Source organism: Lathyrus oleraceus, chromosome 3 (genome assembly GCF_024323335.1).
Source record: "Lathyrus oleraceus cultivar Zhongwan6 chromosome 3, CAAS_Psat_ZW6_1.0, whole genome shotgun sequence".
Taxonomy (NCBI): Eukaryota; Viridiplantae; Streptophyta; class Magnoliopsida; order Fabales; family Fabaceae; genus Lathyrus; species Lathyrus oleraceus.
In genome coordinates this window covers 447274857-447291439 of record NC_066581.1, presented here as the reverse complement: position 1 = coordinate 447291439, position 16583 = coordinate 447274857, and the positions used below count along the sequence as shown (strand labels likewise).

At 32.7% G+C, this 16583-nt stretch overlaps 2 protein-coding genes and 1 pseudogene across 4 annotated transcripts; 2 read left to right on the top strand and 1 right to left on the bottom strand.

Moving 5' to 3' along the window:
- Positions 1-231: 231 nt before the first annotated feature.
- Positions 232-1049, bottom strand: LOC127129380 (NADH-ubiquinone oxidoreductase chain 6). The gene has a single exon (XM_051058582.1). It carries the CDS (start codon positions 847-849, stop codon positions 232-234), a length of 618 nt encoding a protein of 205 aa, XP_050914539.1. The 5' UTR covers positions 850-1049.
- A 3892-nt stretch (positions 1050-4941) lies between these two features.
- On the top strand, positions 4942-6835 carry LOC127131624 (ATP-dependent DNA helicase RRM3-like; annotated as a pseudogene).
- Positions 6836-8391: 1556 nt separating this feature from the next.
- LOC127128115 (transcription factor GTE8) lies at positions 8392-15984 on the top strand. 3 transcript variants are annotated; one of them, XM_051057363.1, is made up of 11 exons: positions 8393-8546; positions 8622-9989; positions 10137-10185; positions 10266-10568; positions 11499-11569; positions 11660-11732; positions 14671-14751; positions 14829-14944; positions 15061-15127; positions 15239-15369; positions 15460-15984. In XM_051057363.1, exons 2-11 carry the CDS (start codon positions 8775-8777, stop codon positions 15727-15729), a joined length of 2376 nt encoding a protein of 791 aa, XP_050913320.1. In that variant the 5' UTR covers positions 8393-8546; positions 8622-8774; the 3' UTR covers positions 15730-15984. The 3 variants fall into 3 exon arrangements, with proteins under 3 accessions (XP_050913322.1, XP_050913320.1, XP_050913321.1); XM_051057365.1 differs by lacking the exon at positions 10266-10568 and having other exon boundaries at positions 8392-8546; XM_051057364.1 differs by lacking the exon at positions 8393-8546 and having other exon boundaries at positions 8550-9989.
- Positions 15985-16583: the final 599 nt, after the last annotated feature.

Here is a 16583-nt window from a genome sequence, read left to right as displayed (position 1 = left end):
CAGTCAGTCTAATGCATTCTGGACTGGATCAACTCCAAACCAACATTCGGGAAGGGAAGCCAAACTACTTCTTGAACTAAACAACTTCTTCCTTTTCATTGATTGACTAATGCCCCTCGGTTGAAAGATAATCTTTTACTGTTGGATCAGCTGCAGAAGAATTCTTCCTATTATAGATCACTGCCATCTCACTAATTGGATTTGAACCAATATCTCCGGGCGACTTTCCTTTTAGTCGATCGTGAGTGGGTCTGTCGTCCTCCTCATTATAGTCCTCCTAAAATCAATAGTATTTCGTCGGAAAACATCCTGTCTTTTTACCTGAGTAGTCCTATGCATAGTCAGTACTATAGCCCCAATCATGGCAACGAATAAAATTAGACTAGAAACCAAAAACCAGACAAAATAGTAGGTATAAAGTAAATTGCCCAATGTTTCCAAATTAGTCCGACTTCGTACCTTTCCGGCATAAACCGTATATCTCAGAGAGGTCGTATTTCTTTGGGTTGGTAGTAATGGAATGGTTTCATTATCTAAAATGAAGAACATTTCCCACCAAAGGATCAGTCCAATAATACCACTCACTGGTAAATAGCGCAATACTTCTTCGTGAATCTCCGCTATTTGAATATGGAACATCATAACAACGAATAGGAATGAAACGGCTATAGCTCCTATATGAACTACTAGGAAGATCATAGCGGAGAAGTCGAGACCTAACAAAATAAGTAAACCTGAAGTGTCGCGAAAGACTGGGATGGGAAACAAAACGGAATGTACCGGATTTTTAGCACGTGCAACCATCAAACCAGAGACCAAAGCGGGGCTCGACAAAACAGAAAGTATCATGGTACCCTTAGTCCAAAAATCCTTCCCTCAAGACAGAAAGAGAGTATTTCCTGCACGGAGTAGTGAATAACTATAGAGAGCTGTGCTTGGTTGTTGACCAAAGAAAAAGCATGGAAAAAGAAAGATTCACAAACGAATAAGATCTCGACGCCTGGGAGTTGAACCTGGAATCAAGCTTTGACAGAGCGGCGCACGCAACCTCGGTCATCTTGTCATAGGTAATTAGAGATGCCCATCACTCAGCGGTTTAGGAGTAGGAATCGTCTTTCGCCTTGCAGGGCATCTCGTCATATATATATTTGCGTTTGTTCGTACATGAATACCTTCCTTTTTCAGAAGATATACCATTGACATTTATGTCAATTCTATTTGAATCACGGTAAGTAAACAAACAAATCATTATTGATTTATCCAAAAAAACTATTTTCATAAACACTATGTATTCTCTATATCTTCTTAAACAAATCCAGAAAATCCATTTTCATAAATATGTGTGCATTCTCTATTTTACTCCAAAATCCATCTCAAATAACCAAATCAATTTCATTTCATTCTTTTTCCTTCTTTATTTACACTATTTTCATCCCCGGATTTTGGTTCTAACCCATTATTTTTCCTCTATCACAATTTAAAATTTCAATTTAAAGTGAGCATGGTGACAATGGCAAGTTATAATATTCCTAATTTTGATTCCATATATTTCAAATTTGTTGATTTTGGAGATTTTTTATTTTGACTTTTGATTTCATCTATTTCGGTTAAGTTCTAATTATTGTGTTCTAGATTTAGATCTATTTTGATTTCTATCTATTTCGATTTTGCATTATCGATTTTGGTGATTTTGTATAAAGTTTTTTCGCTTTTATGTTTTAAATTTTATGTTTCATCTTTGGTGATTTTTTATTTTCATTTATTTTAAAATTAGTTATGTATCTATTTTATGGATTAAAATAAGAGCTACTTATGTGAATTTTAATGTTGATCTTTCTTTTTGTTTCGTACCTAATATATATATATTTTAGGTTGATTACAATCCTTTCGTTTCAATTTCAATTTCAGTTACTTGTTCATCCATCAGCGCATTTGTGTGTCAGAGTTACAAAGGAGAAAAGGTAAGAGGTTTTATTTTTTTTCATCTATCAATCTTATCTTTTTTACAAAGTCGAAAATTAAATGATATATATATATATATATATATATATATATATATATATATATATATATATATATATATATATATATATATATATATATATATATATATATATATATATATATATATATATATATATATATATATATATATATATATATATATATATATATATATATATATATATATATTTGCGTTTGTTCGTACAAGAATACCTTCCTTTTTCAGAAGATATATATTTTTTACAAATATAATTTATGCAACATTACAATATTTCTATTTGATTTAAGGTCTCATTCTATTCTCATGGGTGCTTTGAGTCAACTCAATTTAGTTTCTCGGCCTTCTTCCATTCACATTTATGTCAATTCTATTTGAATCACGGTAAACAAACAAATCATTATTGATTTATCCAAAAAAACTATTTTCATAAACACTATGTATTCTCTATATCTTCTTAAACAAATCCAGAAAATTCATTTTCATAAATATGTGTGCATTCTCTATTTTACTCCAAAATCCATCTCAAATAACCAAATCAATTTCATTTAATTCTTTTTCCTTCTTTATTTACACTATTTTCATCCCCGAATTTTGGTTCTAACCCATTATTTTTCCTCTATCTCAATTTAAAATTTCAATTTAAAGTGAGCATGGTGACAATGGCAAGTTATAATATTCCTGATTTTGATTCCATATCTTTCAAATTTGTTGATTTTGGAGATTTTTTATTTTGACTTTTGATTTCATCTATTTCGGTTAAGTTCTAATTATTGTGTTCTAGATTTAGATCTATTTTGATTTCTATCTATTTCGATTTTGCATTATCGATTTTGGTGATTTTGTATAAAGTTTTTTCGCTTTTATGTTTTAAATTTTATGTTTCATCTCTGGTGATTTTTTATTTTCATTTATTTTAAAATTAGTTATGTATCTATTTTATGGATTAAAATAAGAGCTACTTATGTGAATTTTAATTTTGATCTTTCTTTTTGTTTTGTACCAAAATATATATATATATATATATATATATATATATATATATATATATATATATATATATATATATATATATATATATATATATATATATATATATATATATATATATATATATATATATATATATATATATATATATATATATATATATATATATATATATATATATATATATATATATATATATATATATATATATATATATATATAGAAATGATGCATTCTTAACATGTACCTTATATATTATACATTAGTATTTCAAGTATTGTTCCAAATTCAAGAAATGAACTTATCATGTTGAATGAGCAAAAGCTGTAAGAAAACTTTATTCAAATAAAGCCATGGCAATGTAAGTTATGTTTTTTATCAGGTGAACATTTGATATTTTTATTCACTATAAAATTATATATCTTTTGTTTTATTTATAATGATGAAGATATATAATATCTGTTATATATGTGTAATTTTTTCAGATGTATGATCAAGTATGATCATTTTGAATTATAGAGCCTGAGTGAGTACTATAATAGAAAATATTCAAAATGGTAGATGAAGAATTACATTTTAAAACTATTTTGAGGAGGAAGAATGCTGCAAAAGCCAGAATTTATAGAAAGAGTGTTATTGATGACAAGAAATCTAAGAGGTTGAAAACTGCTCTAAAAGAAAACGATACATTTGATAAAAGACGCGACAATGACTCAACAGCTTTGAGGATACCACTATCAGAACTTTCGCCAAACATACTAAATGACGGTCGTGGTATAGCCAACGTTGAAGTAAGTCGTCAACTTCATTCGTCCTTAAAGACTAAGCCAAGTACCAATAATAATATCAGATCAAAAAGGATATCTAGCAGAAACATTACCAAATTAGGAATTAACTTATCTAAGAGGTTTGACAATACATTTGCTGCAACAACATCAAACCAAGATCCAATACCAGAATTGCAACTCAATGAGCTTTTTGCATCTGATAGTGGAGACGATAATATGAATGATGAATCTGACGGTATATTCTTAATTATTTTTCATTTGAGTTAATTTGTTTATGATATGTCATAGAATATTACAATATTCTTAACACAATAAATGTTATGTCAAAAGGTTACAGTTCAGCAACAAATTCAAGTTTTGATGAAGATGAAATGTCTAATGGAACAGATGCTATGGAAACTTTTGAAATTACATCAGGTATTTTAAAATGATTTACTATAAATAATATTTTATTATTATGAAATACAACTCATTTAACATATGAATTAAATACTATTGATGATCAGGAGGGTACTATGATATAGGGGATCCTGTCATTGAATGTCAATATTGTGGTGCAAATATGTGGTATTCGGAAAGGAAAAACAAATGTCGTCATGCGTCCAATCCTAAATTTTCCATGTGTTGTGGATCAGGAAAAGTTCAGTTACCTTTGTTAAAACCCGCTCCTAAAGTTCTACAACATCTGTTGTTTGACAACGAATCATGTGAATCAAAAAATTTCCAACAACAAATTCGAATGTACAACGTTATGTTTGCATTTACATCTCCCGGTGCGAAAGTGGACAATCAATTTAACAACGGTAGATGCCCTCCCAATTTTCGTATCCAATTTCTGGGATGCCTGTTTTGCTATGGGTTTTATCGGCGATGATAGAGAATTCATTGCAGCTATTAAAGAGGCAAATCATTGGGGTTCAGGTCAATATTTGAGATTACTATTTGTTCACATGTTATTATCAGGCAGCATTAACAGGCCAAGACATGTATGGAGTAAAACATGTCATCTCTTAGCTGATGGAATACTATATGCTCAACAGCGAATTGCAAACAATAGAGGTATTATTTTCCTATATTGTGAATTTTTATTATATTTATTTGTTTGATTCTTAAAAGTAAATTTGTTTTATAGTTTACACTTATAATTACTATTGTATAAAGGTTTGAGGTTGTCGGATGAAGAGATAATGAATTTAACATTAATTGAGATTGAACGAAATCTTCAAAGGAAGAGCCGAAGTCTAAAGGAATTTGCTGGAATGCCTTATCCAAGTGGATATGTGGTTGAGCAGTTGGGAAATAAGCTCATATACGAAGAGCGGAGTTACAATCCAGCCGAACAATTGCAAGAATACAATAATTTGTTCTTAAATCTTACAGGTAAATATGTTAAATGTTTGTAAGTTTTGTCATAATTTTATAAAGTTAACTTTTAAAGTATGATTTTATCTTACAATTTTTTTTAATGTATAATTAATTTATTCACTGCATGTTTGCTATGTATTTTTTTTAAATTAGATGAGCAAAGAGGTGTATTCAAGCGAATAATGGAAGCAGTAAACAATCAACAAGGAGGCGTATTTTTTTTTTGTATGGATACGGTGGCACAGGGAAAACCTACATGTGGAGAACTCTAGCTTCCTACATAAGATCAAAGAAACAAATTTGTTTAACTGTTGCTTCATCGGGCATAGCTTCACTACTACTTCCAGGAGGTCGAACGGCTCATTCAATGTTCAAGATTCCAATACCTACAATGGAGTCTTCTACATGTAATATCGACAAAGGTAGTGATCGTGCAGAGCTACTAAAAATGGCAAAGTTGATAATTTGGGATGAAGCTCCAATGGCACACAAATTTTGTTTTGAAGCGTTTGATAAAACCCTTAAAGACATAATGGGGCGTTCCAATTGTTCTGACAAATTATTCGGAGGGAAAGTAATTGTATTTGGTGGAGATTTTCGGCAAATATTACCAGTTGTACCAAGGGGCAGCCGTTCAGATATAATACATTCTACAATAAATTCATCATACATCTGGGATCATTGTGTTGTGTTGAAGCTTACAAAGAACATGCGACTCCAACAAGCCGGCAATACTTCAAGTACATATGAATTAGAATTGTTTTCTAATTGGATATTAAAAGTTGGCGATGGGAAATTGGAAGAACCTAACGATGGTTACACGGATATTCCTATTCCAAATGATTTCTTAATTTCTAACTATGATGATCCACTAGAAGCCATTGTTAGTGAAACATATCCGAATTTTCTTAACAATTACAAGAATCCAGAATTTTTGCAATCAAGAGCTATATTGGCAGGAACAATTGAAACGGTTGACATCATAAATCAATACGTTTTGGGATTCATACCAGGTATGCGTTATCCATTGTAAACATATTTATAGATACATTCATATATTTATATGTACTAACATAGATTTATAATAATAAAATTTCAAAAAATTTCCCAAAGGTGAAGAAAAGGAATATTTAAGTTCAGATTCTGTAGACACTTTTGACGGTGAAGGAAATGAAGCTTTTGATGTTTTGACCCCGTAATTTTTGAATACACTTACAACTTCCGGTCTACCTAACCACAAGATTAAATTGAAGATTGGGACCCCTATTATGTTGCTTCGAAACATTGATCAACCTGAAGGTCTCTGCAATGGAACAAGGCTTATAGTTACAAGATTGGCAAACCACGTTATCGAGGCAAAGATTATATCTGAAAAGAATATTGGAGGGGTTATCTATATTCCAAGAATGAATATGACTCCAACACAATCTCCGTGGCCATTCAAAATGACTAGAAGGCAATTTCCCATAACTATATGTTATGCTATGACAATTAACAAATCTCAAGGTCAGTCATTGGATTATGTTGGATTGTATTTGCCTAGAAGTGTATTTAGTCATGGTCAACTATATGTTGCAATATCAAGGGTCAAAAGCAAAAAGGGCTTAAGATATTAATCCATGACAAGGATAACCATCCATTGAATTCTACAACAAACGTCGTGTTTAAAGAAGTTTTTGAAAACTTATAGAACGTAAGTTTTTCATTAGTTATATTATATCAACAAATGTCGTTGTTTATTATTAGAATTTTATTGAATGAGTTGTATAAAATATACATTATGTTTTAACATTTGTTTATATGGATGTAATTGTTTTTTACAGGGTAATGAATCATCACTTCCTAAAAGGTTGCGGGCAGATTTTGTATAAACCCAGTTTTTTAAGGACCAAAGAATTGTACGAAGTTAAATCATTTTTGTTGCTGGACTTATTTCTCACAATTTTAACTAAAATTGTGAACCTTTTGTTTCAATATCTTTTGTTGCATTAAACCTTACTGTATCAATTGCAATTAATTTTAACATTTGGTAGTATTCATTACTATATTTTAAAACAAATGAGGTTCTGGTATTTCTTTTACATGGTTTATGTATTTTGGTTAAATAATCATTTATTATGAAGGTTAATATTTGCGCTTTTATACCTCAAATTAGTAACAGATTGGAAAATTTCATCCATTACTAAATAAATATATTTTTATTTCTTATGTCCAAAATCTCAATGATAAATGGAATGTTTATTCATAACATTAACAATGGAATGTTTATTATATATCAATATATCAATAAATTGTAAAAATATTTTTGTATTATATTTTTTGATTATTTTCTTAATATAGTATACAAAAAAATTAAGCAAATTATATTACTATAAATTAATAATGTTTTACTTTATTATATCCCAAACTGGAAAAAATTATTTGTGGAAATTTTTTGAACCCATTTATTGATCATTTAACATCCATTACATTAAAAAAAATTCTTATGCAATAAATTTGTGTACGTTGATCCAACTATATATATATATATATATATATATATAATATATATATATATATATATATATATATATATATATATATATATATATATATAAACAAAAAAATATATTATATTTTAATTTTTTTAAAATAAATTATTGCACTTGCGCGACCCGTGCGAACGTACGGGTCCTTTACTAGTATTAAAAATAACAAAATTTATTACTCCCTCAATTCCTTTTTGTTATTTTTTAATTTTTACACATATCATTAAAATTAATCATTATTGTTATTTTTAAATAACAATTATCATTTTATCTATAATATCCTTAATCATTTATTACATTCATTTTACTTTTTCTCTCTCCGTAATAATTACTTAAAAGTAATTTTGACAAAAATATATTGGGTAATGCTAACTTGTGCCCCTAACACGAGTTAAGAACCAAATGAAAAAATATTATCTTGGAAATTGTATATTGATTTTAATAAAAGCATAAAATTAATTTTTAATTATATTTTCCAATACAAACTTTTTATAAGTGACTTTTTTAATTTGTGTCATAGGACACAAGTTAGCATTACCCAAATATATTTAATTCTATCTATAACTTTATCGATGATAATTAAAAAGAAATAAAAAAATTATTAAAAAATTAACACTTATAAAAAAAATGGAGGGAATAATTGTCTTAATATTTAAAAAAAAAAAAAGGACACATACCGAAAAATGATGTAGTAATTACATATCTCTAGTATCTAGAGATTTATTAATACCAAAAGTCGCACCTGTCAATGAAAACAAAGGCGCATGGTATCCGTTGATTTTACATCTCACGGCTGAAAGTGTTTGACGGAGTGATGCAAATTGCAGAGAAAGGTCGGCGTCATAATCTTGTTGGAAGAAAACGAAAGCCAAGGTAAGACTCCACATTTTTCTTCTCTTCTTCTCTTCTACTCTCGCTCTCTCAACTTGTGCATATCCCTCTCTACAGGGTTATCGTTGATGAGCTCGTGCTTTTCAGAACACGTGCTTATCCTTTTGACCTTTACTGATTGAATTCACCCAGGCTTTTCAGCTTGTAGCTTCCATTTCAAAGAAATCAAGCTGTGTGGTAGAAGCTAGGTAATTTGTTACACCTCTTAGGATGGCAAATAATAGGGTCCCTGGAGGTTATTTTGGTAATCCTCTTGATACAGTTGGTGAATCGGAGGGGTCAGGAACATCAGGCCAAATAGACACTGAAATTACGGTATCCGAAGACTCCGGTGCACCGGCAAGGAAATCTATTAGTTTGAACTCAAGCCGCCGCGGTGCGTTTGGTGCTTCCATCCATGTTGTTCCCTTGTCAAAATTGTCATCAATTGAAAGAAAAGGTCTGGCGCAACGTCTGAGATCTGAGCTTGAACATCTTCGGCAGCTTCAGAAGAGAATTGAGATACAGAGATCGAATGGTGTTACGCTGTCGTCTTCTAGTGATATTCTTAGTTGTAGTAATGGAAACACCATTACCAGACATCATCAAGTGGAAAACTCTAGGAAAAAATTGAAACAATTGGGTAAGAGTAATAAGCCGCGCGGATGGAATCGGGGATCTTCTGGAAAATTTGAGACTCCCTTGAAGACTTGTTTGCCAAGCACTGCGAATTCTTTGTTAATAAAAGATTGTGATTCACTGTTGTCACGGCTAATGAGTCACCAGTATGGTTGGGTTTTCAACACCCCTGTGGATGCGGTGAAGTTGAACCTTCCTGATTATTTCACTATCATTAAGCATCCTATGGATTTGGGAACAATAAAAAGCAAGATTGATGCAGGAGCATACTCAGATCCTTTGGAATTTGCCGGTGATGTGAGGCTTACGTTTTCGAATGCAATGACCTATAATCCACCCGGCAACGATGTCCATATCATGGCTGATACCCTCCGTAAATATTTTGAAATGAGATGGAAGACAATAGAGAAGAAACTGTCCAAAACTGATGCTCTTCCATTGCCTACAAAGCCAACCCCTAGTCAAGATATGAAAACTACTAGAGCAATGCCTTCTTCCAAAAAGAGGAAAATTGTCTCTTTGCCCCCTCAACCTGAAGTTATCACACCTGCTAAGAAGGTTATGTTGGATCAAGAGAAGCACAATCTAGGTCGACATTTGGAGTCTTTGCTTGGGGAAATACCTGTCCATATCATTGATTTCTTGAAACAACATAGTTCAAATGGAAGAGACTGTGGAGAGGATGAGATTGAGATTGATATTGATGTTCTCGGCGATGATACACTATTCACATTACGCAAGCTTTTGGATGACTTTTTGCATGAGAAGCAAAATAACAAAGAAAATGTTGAAGTGTGTGAAATAGAGGTGCATCCCTACTTCCTAACCCCTTTATAAATCTAAGTTATTATCACATTTTATCGTATTGCACTAATCCTCCCTTGCCATAATGAAATTTTGTCTTATAATAATACATTCTTTTTGACTTCTCCTAATCTATATTTTCTGCTGCAGGTGTTGAATGATTCTGGACCTAGCAATTCCTCATTGCAACCATTTAAAGGTACATTTTTGAGTTTGTGTGTCTGCATGTGTGGAGCAGTTTTTTTTTTTACTTTTCAAACATTGTTCTACTACTTATAGGCAATGGTATGGCCGATGAAGAAGTGGACATCGGTGGGAATGAGCCTCCTGTTTCAAGCTGTCCTCTTGTGAAGGATGAAAAGGACATTGGTGGAAATGAACCCCCTGTTTCAAGCGATCCTAATGTGAAAGTTGAAAATGAAATTAGTGTAAATGACCCCCCTGTTTCAAGCAATCCTGATATGAAGGTTGAAAAGGACCTTGATGGAAGTGAGCCCCCTGTTTCAAACCATCCTGATGTGAAGGTTGAAAAGGATACAACTTGCAGAGAGAACAAATGTCTGAGTCCAGGCCATTCCGATGGTACTTCTTGAATTCTGTAACCGTGGTTCTCCGTATTTCTGAAGATTTCATCATAGGATATATTTCAGACTTGGTTTAGGGAAATATATTTTTTAATTAAATTCCCTCTTAATAGAGCTCTAGAAACTCAGAAAAGTAGAGAGAGAAATTTCAATCTGAAAAACACTTTTGCATTACCATTCTGGGTGAGTGATACAGGTATTTATAGGGCCATACTGCGTTGCAAAGGTACGTACCCCATACGGGTATTGGTACGGAATACGACATTTTTAGAAAAACCAAAGTACGGGTACGCGAGTATAAATATCCGATTTCTCTCAGCAGAAGATGAAGAGCTTGGCTGTGCAAGGAGTTTCAATGCAATGGATTGAAGTTTAGGGATTGAAGATCCATAAATTATCCACTATTCCTTTGTTTTCAAGATCCACCGTTTTTGCAACGAATCAAATTGGCCAAACTCTATGTTAGCACTAGAAAAGTCCATTAAAAAAAGCCTAAAACTATACCAATAGAAAGAAAAAATTGAGTTTGCGTACCCAATATGTATCCGCTGGAGTACCGACTTAAAAAAATTATTTAAAAAATAGGTACGGTGTTTGGTACGTACCATACGAGTACATTACGCGTACCGGTACCCGGTACGAACCCGGTACTAGTACTTCGCCTAAAATGGAGTACCCGTGCTTCACAGGGACCATAAAATCAGGAAGCAGTTACTGTTGCATATCTTAAATATCTTAGGAGGATTCAATATCATCTCTTTTTTCTTTGCATCTCTTTTGAACTTCAATCGAATTGACCCAAATTCATCCCACACTAGCAAATAAAGAAGCATCTAAACACACAAAACACATACCATGATGTTGATAATACCACTTACAAAAAGAACAAAACACACATCTATTTATTACTCTAATGTGTATATTGCAGATTCAGACTCTAGTAGTTCTTCTGATAGTGAATCCGATGATGCTAAAGCAAGCCCAGCAAATGGAGCAAAGGCACGGTTATGTTTATTCAGTGAATGTTATTATTTTCTTACATCATTATTTTGTATTATAAATATATGATTCATTTGGGTTCTTATTCAGGTACCAGAAATTATGGGTTCAAAAGCTCTGTTGGAGGATAAGATCAGGGCTGCTGATATTCTTGAAAGAAATCGTGAGTGATGTATCTTTGTTTGTCATTTTTAGCTACATAAAGGTTGTTCTGTATGGTCTGCCGTTTGTAAAGTGAAACTAACACAAGAGTCCCCCGTCGGAAAGCATAAGAGAAAGAAAAGTGTGTATATATATAAGGCTGTGGGGATGTGGTCCAAATGTCATGACATTTTAAATTACCATACAATTGAACTAAATAATAAGCGGGTTTTAATGTTACACAAAATGAGCTCACTCACTAAATTTCAACAGGTATTAAAGCTATGTCCATTAGTACAATAAAAAACTAAAATTTGAATGGGCCTTGAGACTCGACAACAAAAAAGTAGAAGGTACAAGTAGCCACACGGCTCGATACTATTCAGGACAAACCTGGAAGAAAAAAGAGAGACTATTATGCAAGTCACACTCTCCTTACTCATACACTTTTCAATGTGGGACTCTTGTGTTACTTTCTATACACAAGAGTCCCACACGACTCGGTACTATTCAGGACAAACCTGGAAGAAAAAAGAGAGACTATTATGCAAGTCACAAACGGGTCAAAAAAATGAGACCTGTTTGGACTTGAAGGAAGGTGTTGGAAAGTAACACAAGAGTCCCACATTGAAAAGTGTATGAGAAAGGAGAGTGTTATATGTAAGACCGTGGATATGTTGTCCAATTATCATGACATTTTGAACTGATGTTTGTGTGGTAACTTCTATTGTTTGTGTTATTATTTATTTACATCACAGGAGTGGTAAAGTTGCCTTTGTTTAACTGATATTTTTGAAGATCCATTTTGATTATTTACCATATTGTAGAAATTTGTTGCTGTAGATTCTCATTGATATAGAAGTTTTTTGAAATATTTGAGTTTATCTTTAGGTAAATGTTACTACCTTTGTCCCTATACATAGGACCCCCTTGTAAAATTTTATTGTCCTTTCTATAAGACCCTTTTCAAATTACAAGATGCATTAGTTATTTTTTCACAAAAATATTCATATTTCACTCTCTTAATAATCGAAGATTAATTTTGGGAAGAGAATGTACATTATTGGCACATTTAATGTAAAAAAGTACTTTTCATAATCCGTGTGTTTTGGTCAATGGGATCTTCACATATAGGGATGGAGGTAGTGCGATTTTTGTTTTGACTTATGAAGACAAAACTTTGTGGTGAAATATTGGTGTAAGTCGGTATCAAAGCCTATATCAGAATCTGTCCCTGTTGCTATTACTCTAGGTGACTTTCTCATTAAATGTACTCTTAGATATGTGGCATAAGTTTGGTAGCTTTAAATAAGATTGTGTAATAGGTGAACTATTGATGAAATCGCTTCAATGGAGAAGGATCATGTTAGTTGATGATAACATTATACTCACTTCAACATAACTGCTTAGTTTGAGAATCACTTATTGCTTGATTTGGAAGCACTTATTTAAAGCTTATGTGGGCTTATTGCTTGATTTGAGCACTTGTATAAGTGGTTGGAAGAGATTTTATACATATAGCCTGTGATACACCCATTAACTGTTTTAATAAGTTTGATTAAATAAATATTTCAAGATAGCTACGGAAACAACTTTTGTAGAATGAGATACAGGTTGGGTTGCTTCTGGTGAGGGGTATTTTGGGGTCTAAACCAATCAAATTTAACCGGTTTGGGTTGATTCGTATTTTTGAATGATACACAACTTCAATCAAACCAGCCCGATCTCATTCTTTTTGGGCAGGGTAGTTTGGATTAATAATAAAACAACAATAGGCCTAACATTTAGAAAAATGAAGTAATTAAAGGAACCCAAAATGAAAGAGTAAAATGTTCAGTTCAAGTCCAGAAAACCATATATTACTATCTAAATCAAAATTATGGTGGTGAAATGGGTAAAATTGAGCACATGGTCACCTGTCAGAATTAGCAATTCGTAAGCTGCAGTATAGACATTGTAAGCATGAAGAAGAATCCTGAACCAAAATAGCAAGCGTTTCTGGTCACAAGTGAAAGAGATTGTTAGACACAGCTCCAACTTTTACAAAAGAGATGGCTATAATGGTGACTGGCGGTATTTTAGTGGTGTCATGCTTAGCAATGTTGGTGAGACTAGGTTGTGGAGATGGTGGCTACCTGAGTCCCAACTTTTGTCTGTTGCTGTGGCTACTGGTTCATGGAATCATAGGTCTCAGTTGATTGGTTGAGATATCAGCGCATGTTCTCTGCTTGCCACTGGCAGGGGTTCCAATCCAGCGGAGATGTTGGCTGTAGCCACTGGTCAGGTGGTGGTGGGGTGTGAAGGAGGGAGTAGGAAAGAAACATAACTAAGTAAATGCACAAACCATGAAAAATCCCTTTTCTTGGATCGGTTTTCCGAGGTTTGAATTTCCGAAATCGAACTACCCTTGATTTTTCAATTGGTTACCCCTATTGCCCTTTGTCTACTCTTTGACTCCCAAATTATATTTTACAGGGAAAACAATTTAAACAAATGTTGAAAATACAAATAGCTTAATGAGTTTAGGCCCATATAACATAAATTTGCATATGGTAAGCACTTATGCAATAAGCAATTAGTTAAATTGCAAAAAAAAAGTTGTTTATTAGACACCCTTTATTGTGAAGAAATGCTTTTGTTGTTATTGTTGATGCTATGCTGGTTACATTGTTTAGGGAGATAATGCTGTATTCTTATCTTTTGTCTCATGTTCCTTTATTTTCTCTTTTTGCTGAATTCCTATCACTAGTAGAGTTTGTGGTCTCTTTCCTTTTTAATAGAGTAGTAGTATCTATGAGCTTTGTTTTCAATAACAATGACTTAATGTGAAACCTTCTATATTTTTTCATTTATTAATCTTGCGTAAAACTTTTATGTCTGTGCTTATTGCTCGTTAGCCATGTCTTTAATATCATGATTAAACTTCTTGACCATAGATTCTTATCCTTTATTTCTTACAGAATCTGTCAGTGGCTTAGATCAAGTTGAGGATAATTCTCAGGACAAACGGAGTCCTTCTGACTCTGATTTCCAGCAAGATGGTATGTGTGCGTGGACCATATAAGATTTTATTGTTATGTTAGATGACTACAAACAAATAATCTTATAAATGTTATAGGGGACAGTGGTCCTTCTGAGAGGCAGGTCTCCCCTGATAAACTTTATCGAGTTGCAATATTGAAGAATCGATTTGTTGATACTATCTTGAAAGCTCGAGAAAAGACACTCACACAAGTAAGTCACATGTCATATTTGAGAAATGTGAAACTTACTCTGCTAGTATCACACTCTTCTGATTGTTGTGTGAAATTTGAATATGATTTGCTTCAATAAAATTTGGCTGAGGTCAGGGAGAAAAGGGAGATCCTGAGAAGTTGCGCCTGGAAAGGGAGAAAATGGAGATGGAGCAAAGGAAAGGTGAGTGAGCTTTTGTACTTGTTTGTTATTATAAAGAGTGGTGTTTCCATGCTAATTGTTCAACTTAAGTGCTAAGTAATCTATCCTGTTGACCCAACTGTTTGTCAACAGAAAAGGCAAGGCTCCAAGCAGAAGCAATAGCGGCTGAAGATGCTCGAAAGCAGGTGGAAGCGGAAGCTGCTGCTGAAGCCAGACGAAAGGTAGAGCTCGACAGGGAAGCTGCACGACAAGCTTTGACACAGGTAAATGAGTAGTGTCTATTTTGCTGAGATATGCAAGTGTTTGCATGTTTGTTCTGAATTTTATTGGAGCATATACTGGTCTCTATGCAGATGGAGAAGACTGTTGAAATCAATGAGAATTCTCGTTTTCTCGAAGATTTGGAAAGGCTTAGAGCTGTACCTGCAGAGCAATTACCCAGTTCTGTAGACGAGACAAGTCCTGATCGCCCTCAGGATGGCTTGGGCAGTTTCAAGTTTGGTAGTAGTAATCCCTTGGAACAACTAGGGTTATATATGAAAGTTGACGATGAAGAGGAGGAGGGAGAGCCACCGTCAATTCCAAATACTGTAAATGATGTAGAAGAGGGTGAGATTGGTTAGGCTATTCACATTTTGTATCATGAATATGGAGCAAAGTATCATCATGCATTTTAGTTCCTGTGATGCATTAATCCATTGTAAATGAGTCAAAGGACAATATTAATTCAGTTCTGGTCTGTCAAACATCAAACTTGTTCTGTAATACTAGTTAGTGGTTTGAGTTTCAAGTCCTGTTGTCATGGTTAAGTTGTACAAAAGATAGGTGGTGTTCTCCTTGAAACTGTGAACATTGAAAGAGCTACATCTTTCTGGTTACTGGGTGTTGTATTTATGTAGATGCTAGAATTGTAGTTTAAGTTCTTAATCAGATTATATCATAGTTCAAAGCACTTGCATTTAAATACTTAAGTATATTTTAATTGTAGGTTTTGTTGGACATTTATGATTGTTGGAAATATGTAACACCATTAGAATAAATAATGTGTTGATGAATGAAGTTCGCAATTGAAAATTTAAAGCGATGGAATTCATACTTTTTTTTTTAGATTCAATTCGTCCATACCAATTATTATTTATTAGATGAAATAGGGATTAACACAGATTTTTTTAGGGTAGTTTGAATACTTTAATGTGAATGGCATGAATACATTAAGTTTATTTTTTGATAAATAATTGTAATATGAGAGAAATGAATTAAAACAAGTTATATTTCATATTTTTTTCTCTTTTCAAAGTGTCTCTCTATTTATAGGGAAGTTAGAGAAGCATGTCATTCGGTGAAGAATCACCTTTTAGATTCAATTTCTCTTTTCAAAGTGTCTCTCTATTTATAGGGAAGTTAGAGAAGCATGTCATTCGGTGAAGAATCACCTTTTAGATTCAATTTTGCACTTGAAATAATGAACAATAAAATG